This window comes from Lepidochelys kempii, chromosome 9 (genome assembly GCF_965140265.1).
Source record: "Lepidochelys kempii isolate rLepKem1 chromosome 9, rLepKem1.hap2, whole genome shotgun sequence".
In the NCBI taxonomy this organism is placed as follows: domain Eukaryota; kingdom Metazoa; phylum Chordata; order Testudines; family Cheloniidae; genus Lepidochelys; species Lepidochelys kempii.
The window spans coordinates 49,767,470-49,783,615 of record NC_133264.1 but is presented as its reverse complement, the minus strand read 5'-3'; the positions used below and the strand labels follow the sequence as shown (position 1 = coordinate 49,783,615).

Here is a 16,146-nt window from a genome sequence, read left to right as displayed (position 1 = left end):
TGTTATTTACTCCTTCTCAAAAAAAAAGGAGTACTTGTGGCACCTTAGAGACTAACCAATTTATTTGAGCATAAGCTTTCGTGAGCTGCAGCTCACTTCATCGGATGCATACTGTGGAAAGTGTAGAAGATCTTTTTGGTTAGCTAAAAAGATCTTCTATGCTTTCCACAGTATGCATCCGATGAAGTGAACTGTAGCTCACAAAAGCTTATGCTCAAATAAATTGGTTAGTCTCTAAGGTGCCACAAGTACTCCTTTTCTTTTTGCGAATACAGACTAACAACGGCTGTTACTCTGAAACCTGTCATTACTCCTTCTCATAACACACAAACTAGAGATCACCAAACAAAATTAATAGGCAGCAGGTTTAAAACAAACAAGAAGTATTTCTTCACACAAAGCACAGTCAGCCTGTGGAACTCCTTGCCAGAGGATGTTGTGAAGGCCAAGAGGATGACAGAGTTTAAAAAAAAGAACTAGGTAAGTTCATGAGGATAGGTCCATCAGTGGCTATTAGCCAGGATGGGCAGGGATGGTGTCCCTAGCCTCTGTTTGCCAGAAGCTGGGAATGGGCGACGGATGGATCACTTCATGATTACCTGTTCTGTTCATTCCCTCTCCGGCACCGGGCATAGGCCACTGTCAGAAGATAGGATACTGGGCTAGATGGACCTTTGGTCTGACCCAGTATGGCCATTCTTATGTTCTTAGTTACTTCTCATCCACTTCCCATGCTCCCACTGAACCCGATGTTGGGGGAGTGACCTGTGGAGTGCCCCCATCCGTGCTCTCAGAGCAGTGTTCTCTGCCCACTATGCAGTGCTGCTTGGGGTGGCATGGAATACGCATGGCAGCTATCTAGAAGGTGCTGAGCACCAGTTTACTACCTGAGGGTCTGTCTTCACTGCACAGTTAATCCAGGTGTGATTCAGGTTTTAGCCCAAACCTCCCTACCACACAGAATAACCTCTGACCTGGGTCTGGAGGTGCTTTAAGCCCTGATTATTTGACCCTGGGGGTAGGTAGAGCCCAGTCTCCACTTGAGCTCAGGCTGGAACCTTCCCTTTGAAGTGAGGACAGGCTAAATCACTCAAGTGCTGATAGGCCTCCAATCCCTTCCCACAATCCCACCTCTCTACTCCTCTCCCCACCCACCCACCCACCCCCCAAAAAAAAGGAACAGAAAAGTTTGTCTGCGTTCAACTCAACTGCCTGAGAATTAATCCGAGAGTCTTGGCACACAGACCCATGGGGTGTGCCTCCAGACACATGGAGTCAGAACACCCTTGTTCCCTGGAGGGACTGTTAGAGATGGGACACCAGCAGAACAGGCAGTGCGAGCAGCTGGGCTGGACACAACGCGGCCTCATGGACAGAGCCGTGCGCAGTTTAATAAAGTTCCACTTGTTCAGCTTACCCACCTCCAGCCTCACTCTTTGCAAATGAAACGCGTTGGCAGCACCGAAGCAGTGAGTTCTCTGCAGGACAGCAGCTGGCGGCGTGAGCCGTGGCACTCGGTCTGACACACCCTAGCCCTGGATTGTGCAGACGCAAACCTAGCCCAGCGATGGACCCGCGGGGAGGAGGAGGAGCTGAGCTTTGTAGAGACCTGGCCACGTAGGAGGACGACAACAGGAAAGTGAAATTGCTACTTTACCATACTAAGGAACAGAGCAGAGCAGTCAGCACCACTCTGAAGCTCACCATGGCCTCAAGCCTCACAGCAGTGACCTATTGCTTCCCAAAGCAGAACAAAAGTGCAGAGTGACTAGAGACCCATCCTAAGGGAAGGGGATGGACCCCTATGCTACTGCCTTACACACCCTGGCTTTCACATGCGATTCTGGGGACTTGTCAGACTCCCTGATTCAGGACAGGACACTCTGCAGCACTTGGGATCCCGCCTGCAGGAGCAGCTACTCTGGGAAGGTGATCTCAGACTAGACAGATGCTTAGATATGGGACATGCAGTGAAAGTTTCAAGAGAAAGGATGACAGCCCCAGAAGTACGTGCACTGAGAAAACAGCAACGGCGAGAAGGTGGCCAGGGCTCCATGTGATGAATTTACCTAGGGAGACAGCAAGAGTAGGTAGAGATGGGCCCTGTGCTAGGATAGCATTGCAAGGAACAAGACCAGCTGAACCAGTGTGGGCAAAGCAGACAAAGATCCCCAGAGATTCAGTCAGACTTGTGCAAGATGGGCATATGGGGCTCAGGCTGTTGGGACGGGAAAGCAGGAGGAGACAGTACCAACCTTCATTCATGCAGCAATGTTAACAAGGAAACACCCTGTGCAATTTAAGCTGGAGAGCGGGGTCTCCTCAAATGTGATTCCTTGGGGTGAATTGGACTCTCACACCCATTACAAAGAGCAGGTGCAATCTAATAACGTAATAATAATGAGAGCACAATGCACCCCATAGAAAAAAATGTCCCCCCCCTAGAAACTAGCCTGGAAAAAAACAGCCGGTGCCAGCTGAAGTTTGTGTTGGCCGATGGTAAGCACCACAGACCCATCTTGGGGCATACAGCCGTACAAGCCCTGGATGTGACCGAGGGCAGCATCAGAATTTCACACTTGCAGAGCAAGAATCTTCATATATACTAAAGTCAGAAGGGACCATTATGATCATCTAGTCTGACCTCCTGTACAACGCAGGCCACAGAATTTCACCCACCCATTCCTGCGAGAAACCTCTCACCTATGTCTGAGCTATTGAAGTCCTCAAATCGTGGTTTAAAGACTTCAAGGAGCAGAGAATCCTCCAGCAAGTGACCTGTGCCCTATACTACAGAGGAAGGCAAAAAACCTCCAGGGCCTCTTCCAATCTGCCCTGGAGGAAAATTCCTTCCCGACCCAAATATGGCAATCAGCTAAACCCTGAGCATATGGGCAAGATTCACCTGCCAGATATTACAGAAAATTCTTTCCTGGGTAACTCAGATCCCACCGCATCTAAAATCCCATCACAGGCCATTAGGCCTATTTACCATGAATATTTAATTACCAAAATCATGTTATCCCATCATACCATCTCCTCCATAAACTTATCGAGTTTAATCTTAAAGCCAGATAGATCTTTTGCCCCCACTGCTTCCCTTGGAAGGCTATTCCAAAACTTCACTCTTCTGATGGTTAGAAACCTTCGTCTAATTTCAGGTCTAAACTTCCTGGTGGCCAGTTTATATCCATTTGTTCTTGTGTCCACGTTGGTACTGAGCTTAATTAATTCCTCTCCCTCTCTGGTATTTATTCCTCTGATATATTTATAGAGAGCAATCATATCTCCCCTCAACCTTCTTTTAGTTAGGCTAAACAAGCCAAGCTCCTTGAGTCTCCTTTCATAAGACAAGTTTTCCATTCCTTGGATCATCCTAGTAGCCCTTCTCTGTACCTGTTCCAGTTTGAATTCATCCTTCTTAAACATGGGAGACCAGAACTGCACATAGTATTCCAGGTGAGGTCTCACCAGTGCCTTGTACTAAAACCTCCTTATCCCTACTGGAAATACCTCTCCTGATGCATCCCAAGGCCGCATTAGCTTTTTTCACAGCCATATCACATTGGCAGCTCATGGTCCTCCTATGATCAACCAATACTCCAAGGTCCTTCTCCTCCTCTGTTACTCCTAATTGATGCGTCCCCAGCTTATAACTAAAATTCTTGTTATTAATCCGTAAATGCATAACCTTACACTTCTCACTATTAAATTTCATCCTATTACTATTACTCCAGTTTACAAGGTCATCGAGATCCTCCTGTATGATATCCCGGTCCTTCTCTAAATTGGCAATACCTCCCAGCTTTGTATCATCTGCCAACTTTGTTAGCACACTCCCACTTTTTGTGCCGAGGTCAGTAATAAAAAGATTAAATAAAATTGGTCCCAAAACTGATCCCTGAGGAGTCCCATGGTCGATGGAGGTAATGGCAAAAGCATATGGGGATGTTTTCCAAGGCAACAGGGGCCTAGCAGGAAAGCTGTGCCTGGAAATAGACCCCACAATGGAACCTGTGCACTTACCACAAAGGACAGCTCTGGTAGCACTGTGTAATCCAGGGCACAAGGAACTCAATAGTCTGCAGAGTGGGGGTATCATAGCACACGCAGAGGCCAGTATAGCCTCAGTACGCGGCGTGGAGGTGTATAGAAGCCAATTACACATCTGCATAGACCCAAAGGCACTGAACCAGAGGCTGAAAAGATGACCCTATCCACTGACCACCATTGATGCCATCTTGCAAGAACTCTCCAAAGGTGAATCTTTATGGTGTCAGATGTAAGGAATCGGTTTTGGCAAATAAGCTGGCTGACAACCTTTGCAACATCATTTGGTCACTACAGGTGGCTGTGCTGGGTGACCAGATATCCTGATTTTATAGGGACAGTCCCAAAATTTGGGGCTTTTTCTCATATAGGCTCCTATTACCACCACCACCACCCTCTATCCCGATTTTTCACACTCGCTGTGTGGTCACTCTAGGCTGTGCATGCTGATGGACATCAGCCCAGCACCAGATTCAGCCAAGTGCTGGAAGGACTGCCTGGGGTGAAAATAATTGCAGATATCCTCATTGTAGGTGAAGAGAGCAACGATACAGAAGCTGAACAAGACAATGACAGAAAACAACAGACTTTTCTACAATGATGCTGGGGCAAAAACATAAAACTCAACTCGGGGGGGGGGGGAAGCAACTCAAACAGCATGAGGTGCTGTACACTGGACACCAGCTCACAGCAAGGGGACTGAAAGCAGATCCCAACAAGCTCAAGACAAGCTCCAGTGGGTGTGAAAGGGGTACAGCAGTTTGTAGGAATGACAAAGTGTTCTGTCCAAGTTCTGTCCACACCTGGCTGCAGTAGCGGAACCCATACAAGAGCTCCTGAGGCTGGATATTGAGTGAGGCTGGGCAAGTCCCCAACAGTAAGCATTGGACGCACTGAAACAAATTATAATGGATGCCCCCACCCTGAAGTACTACCAGGCAGGAGAGCTGTCTCCCAAAGAGGCTGCAGAAAAAGACATCCAACCACGGAGGCCAGAAGACAAAAAACAACTTCTGGTAGGAGCAGAACCATATTTTCAAATGAAAGATGAACTGAAAGTGTAGGTCGGAATCCTATTTTGAGGACAGAGAACTATCGTCCTTGCCACAGTAAGAAAGGATGTCAGGCAATTGACAGCTGTCTGAGCCTAGCTTGAGAGTGTATTTACTAGCTGTGAATGGCTACACAACTCTGCCCATGGATAGAAGGGAGGGATAACTCAGTGGTTTGAGCATTGGCCTGCTAAACCCAGGGTTGTGAGCTCAATCCTTGAGGGGGCCATTTAGGGATCTGGGGCAAAAATGGTCCTGCTTTGAGCAGGGGGTTGGATTAGATGACCTCCTGAGGTCCCTTCCAACCCTGTGATTCTATGACACTTGCCTGTCACATGATAGCCGCCAGCAGAAAGAGACACTCTTACCACGTGAGCTGCCCGCCCACCCGTGGGAAAAGGTGTGAGCAGACATATTTACCTTCAAGGAAAAGCAGTGCTATTCAGATTTTGGGAGATTGATTCCCTGCCTGATACAAGAAGCAAGTCAGTTATGGGCAAGCTGAAGGCCCACTCTTCAAGTTATGGCCTTGCAGGCACTGTGTTCAGCAACAACAAACCCCAGCTTGCCTCAGAAGAATTCCAGAAGTTTGCATGCTACGGGGAGTTTGACCAGCCCGCTTCTTCCCCAGCATACCCCCAGATAATAGAAAGATGGAATCAGCCATGAAAACAGCTAAGAGACTGTTACACAAGGCTGTTTCCTTTTCCTCCTCCTCCTCCTCCTCTTCTTTGTTTGTGTTTTTGGCACACAGGGGAGCCAAACAGTCCATACCAAGGAAATAGTGGGGTGAAGGACCAAAACCCTCTACCAGTAAAGGGAGATCTGTTGCAGCCAGAAGAATGGAGATGGCCAAGAAGCAGAGAAAGGAGGTACTAGAAAGAAGAGGTGAGGGGTGCAGTGGTGCACAGATCACACAAGGTGACTGCACAGGAGGGACAAATGACCAGAAGGACGAGGAGACACTTGGGAGCCAGCAGACACAGAACCCAGAGAGAGCCCGGAGGGACAGAACCATGCAGAGGCCAACCTTTCAGGGATGGAGGAGACTCCAGAGACAGTTCGCTGGGCTTGGAGAGAGGTGATGGGAAGATGGAGCTAGGTCGCTCCTGGTGCAGTCGCCTGCTGAGGAGATCAAAGTATGTCCCAGAGCCTGTGACCAGTTGAGTCTGGGTAAAGACAAGCCCAGCTCTGCTCTGGCCGACGGACCTGGGGTGGGAGCTGAGTGTCAGGCTGTATCACAATGTCTGTAAAACCGGGAAGATAGACCATGACCAGTGGGACTGGAGTCATTGGGCCCATGCTCCCTGGAGGGACTGTGACTGAGGGGACACTAGCAGGCCAGGCAGTGCAGGGAGTTGGGCTGGACGCAATGCAGCCCCGTGGACACAGCAGTGCACAGGATTTAATAAAGTTCCATTTGTTCAGCTTACCTGCCTCCAGCATCACTCCTGGCTGCTGCGGGGAATACAGGAGGAGGGAGACAGAGTGCTGGGGGCAGGGCTTTGCTGTGGGGCTGCCCACACCCGGGCTGGGCTCACCCAGGTGCTCAGACCCAGGTGCCAATCACCAGGCTGACCTGTGCAGTGAAGACAGCCATGACCTGCCACTCTTCGTTCATTCCCCTAGGAGAAATGAACTCTCCCTCTTCTGGGCTGAGCTAGAGTATACTGAATACAGACACCGTCAGCAGCTCCCATTCCACTGTAACCAGGGACACAGCTCCTCCCCTTGAGTCCGGGGGAAGCCCATAGCGAGGGCAGGCTGAGCCCCCAGCTGCTGAGCCATGTCTGCTCACATGGCTTTTGACATGCAAAGACCGAATACCTCCCCACAACAGTGCCCCCTCCCCACACAGCCCAACCCCTCAGGGGAATGTGGCTGGGTCCCCGAAAGGCAGCTTGCCATAGGGAGCAGCTGATACTCATGGGCAGTGACTCAGTGATGCAGACAGACACATAACCACTTGAGGGCTGGGTTCCAGGCCCCCGCAGCATGGGTCATCCAGCGTGTCATTCCTGAGTCAGGGTGAACTTAACGCCCATCTCCAGGCATGAATCAGTGGTTAACTCTTCCCATGTGGAGGCAGTTTGAGTGTCATGGCAAATGCTGCTGGACTCTTGTGTTGAGCTTGTCTCAAGACAGAGGGCCTGTCTGATCCCATTTCCACCTAACAGACCCCCCAGTGCCACTCCCCTGAAGTCGGTGGGGGCTAAATAAAGGCATGCTGCCCGCTAGCATCTGCTATCACACCTTGTAACTGCCCCCCTCAAGCCTCCAGGTGCCTGTGCCACCATGGTCACTGTGAGCGCACACTTCCCTGTTTGTGCTGGACTTGGGACAGGCTGGGCTCAGTCCAGTGCAGCCAATTGCATGTCCAGAGCTGCCTTATTTTTTCAGCAACATGCAGGCAGAGATCTAGCGAGCTGTGCAAGTCTGCAAGCCCTTCTGCACGACATCCAAATGCTCAGGTCTCGGCAGAGTTTGTCAGGCCATCTGGGCCTTTCGGCACAACAGAAATGTTTGCAAGCAACATCCCCTTTTGCTGAAAACCCTCAGAAATTCAAAGGGAAGTGCCGATGAAAAGGAGAGGGAATTCATTTTTGTCTAAATTTTTCCTGGGGAAAATCCTTGTATCCCAACCAGCTCCAGTTCTGAACTACTCTAGTGTGAAATCAGGCTCTTTGTAGACGGAGCAAATTCCACTCTGTATCCATTAAAGAACATGAAATACCCTAAACACGCTGACACCTGCAAGAGATCTGGCTGAGCCCCACACAACACACTGAGTCCGAGTGCTCCGATGCGGGAGCCTGGGGAGAGAGCTCCAGGCTCATGTTGCTGCTAATCACTTGCCTCTCTGTGGCTCGTAGATCGCACCAGCAGAGGGTCCAGATGCCAGCGAAAGGATGGTCATCATCACCGGGCCCCCGGAAGCCCAGTTTAAGGTCAGTGGGGAATGGACAGGGTGGAGCAAAGCAGGGGCTCTGTGACACCGTACAGATTCGAACCCCCCATGCTCAGCCCTGGAGAAACCAGAGCAAACACATGCTTTAAAGGGTAGCTCTGAGAACTCCGGGTTAGCGGGGGAGGGGAGAGAGCGGTCTGATGGGCCCGATCCTGTGCGAAGGGAGCTGAGGCTCAGCAGCAGCATCTCTTTCCCCCCCCCTGCCAGCAGGAGGGCCGTGCTGCTTGGGGGCCCTGCTGCTGCGCGCCCTCAGGCCTATCCGAGGGGATGTCTGTGCCCCAGAGGAGTGTGGGGAGGGCTGGCAGGGAGCCACAGGCACAATGCCTTGCCTGGCTTTGCTAATGAGGCAGCCTGCTCTGTCCCATCCATGCAGGCTCCATGCGTGAAGAGAGCTAACTGCCCAGCTGTGCTCCCAGCCTGGGGTGAAGGCCCCCTCCCTGCAGATGGCCACCCAGAAGGTGGGGCTGCACGACCCTTTTATAGCCAGGAAAGGGCGCTGCTGCCCAGCAGGCAGCCAAAGCTCAGCATGATAAGGACAGATTGGCAGAGCTCAGCTCCCGTTCAGCCTGCAGTCTCAGGCTCCCCCTGCAATTCCAGAGCAGCTGGGCGTCACTACAAAAGCAATCAGCCCTCAGATAGTTAACCGTGTTCATGGGTGTCGTGTCATCATTATGCTTCCGTGTCAACACCTCCTTGAAAGGAACAGGGGCAGAACACACCTCAGAGCCGTGTCCTCTGCACTCACAAGAGCTATGGAGCTACGTGGCTAGTAACATTTGCATTCTGGCAGAAGGCAGTGGGGCTGTGAGCCGGGGGCATCACAGCCTCAATCATTCCGCTTCCACTCTGCACTTACCGGAAGGAGACTGCCCACAGTCCTGCCTCGGGATCCCAGTGTCCTCCTCTGGCCCTCACGATGCCCTCTGGGCCCGTGGTGCAGAAATGGCCACGTAGAATTTCAGGAGCGCAGGACCCTGGCGCGCGAGGTGCTGCCGGGACTCACGGTCGGGGCCCCGGCGCACAAGGTGCCACACAGACAAGGCAGCCACAGGGAGTGGTGTTATTCCCACTGTGCAGGCAAGGAGCTGAGAGGTGAAAGGCCAGATGTCCCAGCGTGCTCAGTACCCAGGATAGGGGCCTGATCCAGAATCACTGGATGCTAAGAGCATTTGAAAATCTGGCCACTTCAGCAAGGTGCCTAACTGGGAGCTGCTGCGTGCAAGGCATCTCTGAACCCTGGCCTTGGCCCCTAAGGGGTCTGATGGAGCAGAGAACTCACCTTGCCTCCCAGTCCAGTGGTTTAGCCCATAGACCACTCTTCTCCCTTGCTGCAGCCCAGTCCAGTTCTCCCTTCCCTGCCCCATGTGCACAGAAATACAGAGCTTGAGCCTGGAATTCATCATGGGATCTTCTTCCTCCTCAGGCCCAGGGCCGGATATTTGGCAAACTGAAGGAAGAAAACTTCTTTAACCCCAAAGAAGAAGTGAAGCTTGAAGCCCACATTAAGGTGCCTTCCTCTGCAGCTGGACGCGTGATAGGCAAAGGTGGCAAAACGGTACGTCAGCCAGCAGCACGGCAGTCTGCCGCAGCCAGACCCAGGGGAGTGGGGAGCTGCGGAGCTGAAATTACTTTGGCTTTGTTTGCCAATGGTTCTGTAGCTCTTATAGCTGCCCAGCATGGAGAGAAAACCACATGGGACAGGACCCCCCTGCGCACATACCTAGCAAAGCAGCTGGGGTCACTTCAGGGCCTTCAGTAATAGAATCATAGACTTTAAGGTCAGAAGGGACCATTATGATCGTCTAGTCTGACCTCCTGTACAACGCAGGCCACAGACTCTCATCCACCCACTCCTGTAACAAACCTCTAGCCTATATCTGAGCTATTGAAGTTCAGCTATACAAACAGCTCTGATCCTGCAGCAGACACGGCCCACGGTCCTGTGCTGTTGAGTCTTTCCCAGTGAACTGCACCAACAGCCTGGCAGGAAAGTCTCTGCTGGGTTCAACTGGCATCACCCCCTCTGGCACCAGTCCTGCTGATGCCTGAGCCAAAACTGTGTCTCACTGAGTCCTTCCCTATACTTATTGGCCAGCTGGAGGCACTGCAGAACCATTAGTTACCCATCTTTCAGCCACTTTGGGGGATGGCCTGACTCCTTAAGGGGAGGCTATTGGAATTGCTGGGCACTGGCACAGCTGGATAAGCAGAGCTGAGCTCATACCACTGCAGATCTGAGAAGCCCAGGAAGGTACAAAGGCATGTGGGAAGAGGGGAGAGATCCCTCCAGTTGGTTGGTTGGACTCTGCCTATGGGTGACAGTCTAGAGTCGTCTCCAGTGAGCAAAGCCCCAGTAAACACGCTTTGCCTGGAGGTGCTAAGGAGGGAGACACCGAGAGAGCTCCCAGTTTGTCCTCGTGCAGCCCGTCCGGGATCCATAGAGTCCTGGATCCACTGACCACAGCCCTAGACCATCTTTTCCACACCCCGAGCAGCCTGCTGGAGCAGACACACAGGAGGAGCAGAACACCCCTGCTGGCTGTCCTGCTGCTGTCTGGGCTTTGAGGAAGACCCAGGAACAGCTTGGGGGTAGGTACAGTAGCTGGAGCGGTTAACAATGCACACAGACTGTTGTTAAAACTTCTCTTCCTGCAGGTGAACGAACTGCAGAACTTAACCAGTGCAGAAGTCATTGTCCCCCGTGACCAAACTCCTGATGAGAATGAGGAAGTTGTCGTTAAAATCATCGGGCATTTTTTTGCCAGTCAGGTACAGGGCATGAATATTTTTCATTTCCAAAGTCTTTTGTGGCAGAAGGGAAATCCGTCCACCCCTTCACATCAGGGACAAAATCTGTATTATCTATACTAATCCCGCCGCCTTTGTTCCGATGCAAGGGGTGAGGCCTGATGTCCCATAAATACAAAACCATTTCAGTACGTGCATTCGGGTGTGTTGTCCCTAGATTTAAAGTGTACGTACCACACATCAGAGACAGTTCATTTCCTATACGTGTAAGCAGGTCTATTAATGTGATATGGAAACAGTTCATTTGTAAATGATTGTTACCATTCTAATATTGTTAACTTTCCCACATTGCACACATCGGCTCTCATCCTGTTCACACTGGAGTCAATAGGGACTTGGGCATTGATGTCAAGGCAAACTGGATCAGTCCCACTGTGGATATCAGGGTACACACATTTCACAATCTAACCCGTGAGCAAAGAGGTCAGAGTTGTAATCACCTGAACCTTTCCGTTGCCTGACCATTAGTTTGTTTAAATTTGCCTCAGTCACATTGCATCGGGATAGGATTTGCATTTAATTCCCCTCCCCTTGCCCCCCCCCCCCAAAGTCTACCCCTCACACCATCCCCAGGTGATAGCTGGGGTCTTGCAGGTCCAACCGCTGACTGGAGCCATTCTGTCAGTGTTAGGTTGATACAGACCTGTGTCTGTATCTGTCTCCCTGGAAAGCTCAGGGCTACGGGTGGCTATTTCCCTGATCCTTCTAGAATGTTCCAGCCCCGTGGCTGGCGAGGGCCTGTCCCGTAGCACCACAGTGAGCGCGCCCGAGCTGATAAGAGTGGAATGTGCTAGTGTATGATTTTGTTGGTTATAAACTAGGGACTAAAACCGAGATTTTCAGACATAAGGGGCCTCATGAGCACCCACAAGCGCCTGCCGATGCCCAGTTTGTGAACTATTTGTGCTGCAAGAGCAAAGGGGGAGAGAATCTACCCGGTCATCGCAACGGGCAGCATCCAGCCTCTGCTGACTGTCTCTATGCTAATGGCAGCCACTAGAGTCTTCCCTAAAGGCTAAATAGAAAGAGCATCCCCTGAGTCCTGCTCACCTGGCCATACATCACGGCACACCCTGGGATAGAAGAGTGGGGATATTTATTACCCAGGGTTTCAGAACTCAGTGCAGTGCTGACTTAACTGCTTCTCTCTAGGTGGTATCAGGAATTCATCAGTGGGGACACAGCTCCTCTGTCTGAAAAATGATTGGTACAAACAAAAGAACTTTTACCTAAAACTACTTTTTATAAGCTCTTAAGCGCACACACACACATGCTGTAGTGTAGCAGCAGGGTTAGCGCATCCCAAACATCTGTATTTACTCAAAGTGTGGACTGGTTTTGAGGAATCGGCTACCAGCCTTTCGGGTGCCCTCCTTCCGCCCAGCTGCTGGGGAATTTAGGTGCCAGCTCCTTGCCCAAAGGAAAGCTTCCTCGGGCTGCTCCAAAGTGTATCCTTTTGCCTAATCTTTTATAGCTAACTTAAACAAAGCACATTACTCATAGTGACTCCTGGTGGGTCACCATAGTAACCCCTAATTTCAGCAAACTATTCATTATTTCTCATCATCAAAACATTTCTAGTATTTCCAGTCATAACAATAAAACGTACGTGTCAGGGGCCCTGAACCAAGGTCGATTCTCTAAACATGCCTCCCGTTCTCATGGCGCATTGACTCTCTGCCCCTTCCTCCTATTCTGATTAGCAAACCACAAACATGCAGCTGCACAGCCTTGCCCTTCAGGGCCTAAGATTATTCCTAGCTCTGGGGCATTTGGTTTTCAGCTAGCGGTGGCTGGACACACAGGATGGCTGACTGCAGTACTGTCAAGTTCTGGGGTTACAGACTGGAATTTCAAATTATGGGGTCACAGGGAGTCACGATTTAGCAGCCATTGGGTGGCGGACATGCTAGGCCCAGTAGAACCCTGCTTGGCTGTGGGTGCTGCCATGCCAGGCTTTATCACTGCAAGAGCCGTGACATACAGGGCGTGGGTAGGCCGCATGAGGGGCAGGCAGCACAGTCACAGCGCGGAAGTGACGGCACGGCTGGCCCACAAGGGTTTGCTTCGTACAGCTGAGCCAGGGCACCGAGGGATGGAAATTCAGCCCCAGCCAGCCCAGCACTGAGCGCATTTGAAAACCCCATGCCCTGGGCAGCATTGCAGGCCAAGGCGGTTTGCAAACTCGCTGTGCATGCCCCCCACAACCCCAGGCCTTACTCTCTCCTGCCCCAAGAGACACAGGCCTCTCTGCACCAGGTGGGGGCGCCGCACTGGGCCACTGGGTGCCACCCTGCCTGGCCCCTCTCTGCAGCTGGTTTTCTCTCTCTCGCTTTGCCCGCAGACTGCACAGCGCAAGATCAGGGAAATCGTACAGCAGGTGAAGCTGCAGGAGCAGAAACATGCTCAGGGAGCCCCTTCCCTACAGCGCAGCAAGTGAGGCTCCGACACGCCAGCCAACAACAACAGATTGAATGTAGCCCTTCCAGCACCTGCCAGAGCACCAGAGCCGGGAGCCAACCAAAGACCCTCCTGAGGCATAAATGTCTGCCCACGGCTGGGCTGTGCAGAGGACTCACAGTGGGGAGGGGGAGGGTTCCAACCCACTCACACTGACGATGCCACACAGCAGGGGCTCTGCAGACTCTTCCAGGCCGCAGCCTCCATGTTCCTCTATTTACGAGCGCGACGCTATCCCTTTAGTTGGACTAACATAGGCGGAGATGGGGCAAACATCCCACTGACAGCTCTTTAGGACCCACTCTTTGTGCATGTGTGCACACACTAGAGGAGAAGATTTTTACAGTGCATGGGCTGCAGTGCGTGAGGTGGTACTCGCAGCATTAATATATTTTAGAATTAATATATCAGTAACTAAACTAACCCATTTCTTTTCTTTTTTTAAAAAAGGTCATTTTTTTTATTTTTTACTTGTTTTTTGAGGCTTTTTGTTTTACTGAAAAAGCAGGCTTTTTAAGACATCTAAGGAAAGAAACGAGTCCACTTGGATATCTAATATAAAATAGACTGAAGATACTGCCAGCAGCAAAATTAAAAGAGGGTAAAAAGTGGCAATTTCCGTAAAGGCTTTAGGAAGAGCAGCGTTTGGATTCTCTGTCTGTGCCAACACAAGGGATACCGTCTCTTTGAAGAGGAATCTCTCTATATATCTCTGTCCAGCTCACATACCAGTTTCTCTTTGCTTCACAGATTCCACACTGGTTTTTGCATCCTGTCCTATTCCCTCCCTCTCACTTTCTCTCTCTCTCTCTCTCTCTACCACCACATCAGCCGTGCTCTAAGTAACACACCACCGAAAACAAACACAAGAAACACCCAGCCACAACTTCCACTTTGGTTATCACCCAACCCAACCACAATGGTACTTATATGAGCATTTTTGCAAAAAAAGAAAGAAAGAAAAACAAGAAGCTTCAGCCCCTGTGGGGGGGGATACTGCATCAGGATTGGAGAAAGGGGCTTCTTTCTTTCTTTTTATTTTTTAAATGGGGGGAGGGGAAGCAAAAATAACTTACAAGATGTTGTTGGCCCAGGGCATGGAAATTGCAATTTTTTTTTCTTTTTAAAGAAGAGAAAAAAAAAAAAACTACCTCAGGTGTTTTCGTACCTCAGCACCTTGCCCTCGTGTTTCCCTTTTAGAGATTTTGTATGCCTTGTAAAACTGATAGTTGGAGCATTTTTTTATTTTTTTAATAAAAATGAGTTGGAAAAAAATCTAGACCAAGTCAGCTGCCCAGCTGGAGAAGGTGCCGGCCCGCGTGTGCAACGACAGCTCTGTATTATCTTTCTGCTAGCTGAGAGCCGATGGCCTTTCCTTTGGAGAAACCTTGAAAATGTTCTGAGAAACAAACTTGACAAAAAGACAACCCGAGAGAGAAAGGATTGAAGAAGAAGAACTGAGTTTTGATAGGGCACACGCTATTAGAGTTTTCTACGCTAAAGGATGACCATGTACTGGTTTACGTGAACATACCATTGTACCAACAGACTGCAATGCCAGTTTCCTCTACTGCAAACAGTGTTCTGTGAAAAAAAGAAATATATCCAGCTAACAAGAGCCTCACCTTGGTATTTATTTTCATTTAATGTCACAGAATTGACTAGGGCTGTAAGGGCTGAGAAGCCTTGGCTGCAGCCTGGCTGAAGGGTGGGCAGTGGGTGGGCTATAAAAGGCCCTAGTCGCGCCCTAGAGCCACAGCCAAACCACCATTGGGTCCACCGGGAGCTGTGTAAAGCAGTGAATAGCCCTAAAAGAGGGGACATGGCAACATTACTCGGAGGACATATAAAAGTGGGAGAAATTGGCAGCTGTCCCAAAGCAATTTGATCATGGGGGAGGCTTCAAATCAAGAGCAAAATTAGCAACAAGCAGTAAAGGCCATCGGGCCAATCCTTGGGGGATCATGCATGTGTGATTCAGGCCAGCGGCATGGACACGAAGGTGTCCTTCAGCAGGCAGGTGCAAACACCAGGCCACTTGCACTAGACCAGCCGTCTCCTTGCTACGCTGCTGCAGCCAGGCTGGTTATGGGCACCTCTCCAAGGCTGTGATATGCCATTTCTCGCTCCACCTTCTGTCCCAGTCCCAGCTCCATTTAAATCCTGCCAGAACAGGCAATGGAGCAATGCCCCAGCACATACCTCGCTACAGATCGGATGTCTCAGGCTCACTCCCGTGCCTTTGCTGCTAGCCATGAGACCAGGAGATAATGGTCCATTTCCCAGGGGTAGCACGGACCCTAAGCCACCTTCCTACTTTCTGCTCCGCAGCTGGATCCCAGGGGCACCCTCTCTACCCTCCCCATCCTCACCCTGTGGAGGCCCTGTGCTGCAGCCACCACTCTGGGGCTGACAGCTGGCGCAGACTCCTTGGAGGCTCTTGGGGCCCCTGAGTTGGCTAGGTGAGATGCTGTTTAGTGATGTGAGGCAGTTTCGCCTCCTGACGGGCTGAGCATGCTGCTTTCAGGCCCAACCAATGCAGGGCCCAAGATCTAGGGCCCCAAACCTCTCAGCTGTGGCTCTCCTTGGGATGGCTATGGTGGAACTGGGGTGTAAAGTCCAGCTTGGGCAGCCATACTCTGATCGAGGGAGGGCACCTAGAATAGCAGTGTAATCACAGCAGCATGAGCAGCAGGCCGGGTTAGCCACCACAACTCAAGTACGCCCCCTCCCCATGCAGAACCCTGCGTAGGGCATGGCTAGCCCTGCGTATGCCACAGTGGCGACACTGCTAGTGTGGGTATGTCT

The 16,146-nt window shown here is 50.9% G+C and overlaps 1 protein-coding gene across 2 annotated transcripts in view; it reads left to right on the top strand.

Annotated features, from left to right (window-relative positions):
- The window catches only part of IGF2BP2 (insulin like growth factor 2 mRNA binding protein 2), a 102,517-nt gene extending 87,561 nt beyond the window's left edge, over nt 1–14,956 (top strand). For both annotated transcript variants that reach the window (XM_073360302.1, XM_073360303.1), the window contains 4 exons: nt 7,976–8,050; nt 9,494–9,625; nt 10,726–10,839; nt 13,223–14,956. In XM_073360302.1, coding sequence (XP_073216403.1) covers nt 7,976–8,050; nt 9,494–9,625; nt 10,726–10,839; nt 13,223–13,318 — 417 coding nt within the window. In that variant the 3' untranslated portion in view covers nt 13,319–14,956. The remainder of the gene's footprint in view (nt 1–7,975; nt 8,051–9,493; nt 9,626–10,725; nt 10,840–13,222) is intronic.
- Nucleotides 14,957–16,146: the final 1,190 nt, after the last annotated feature.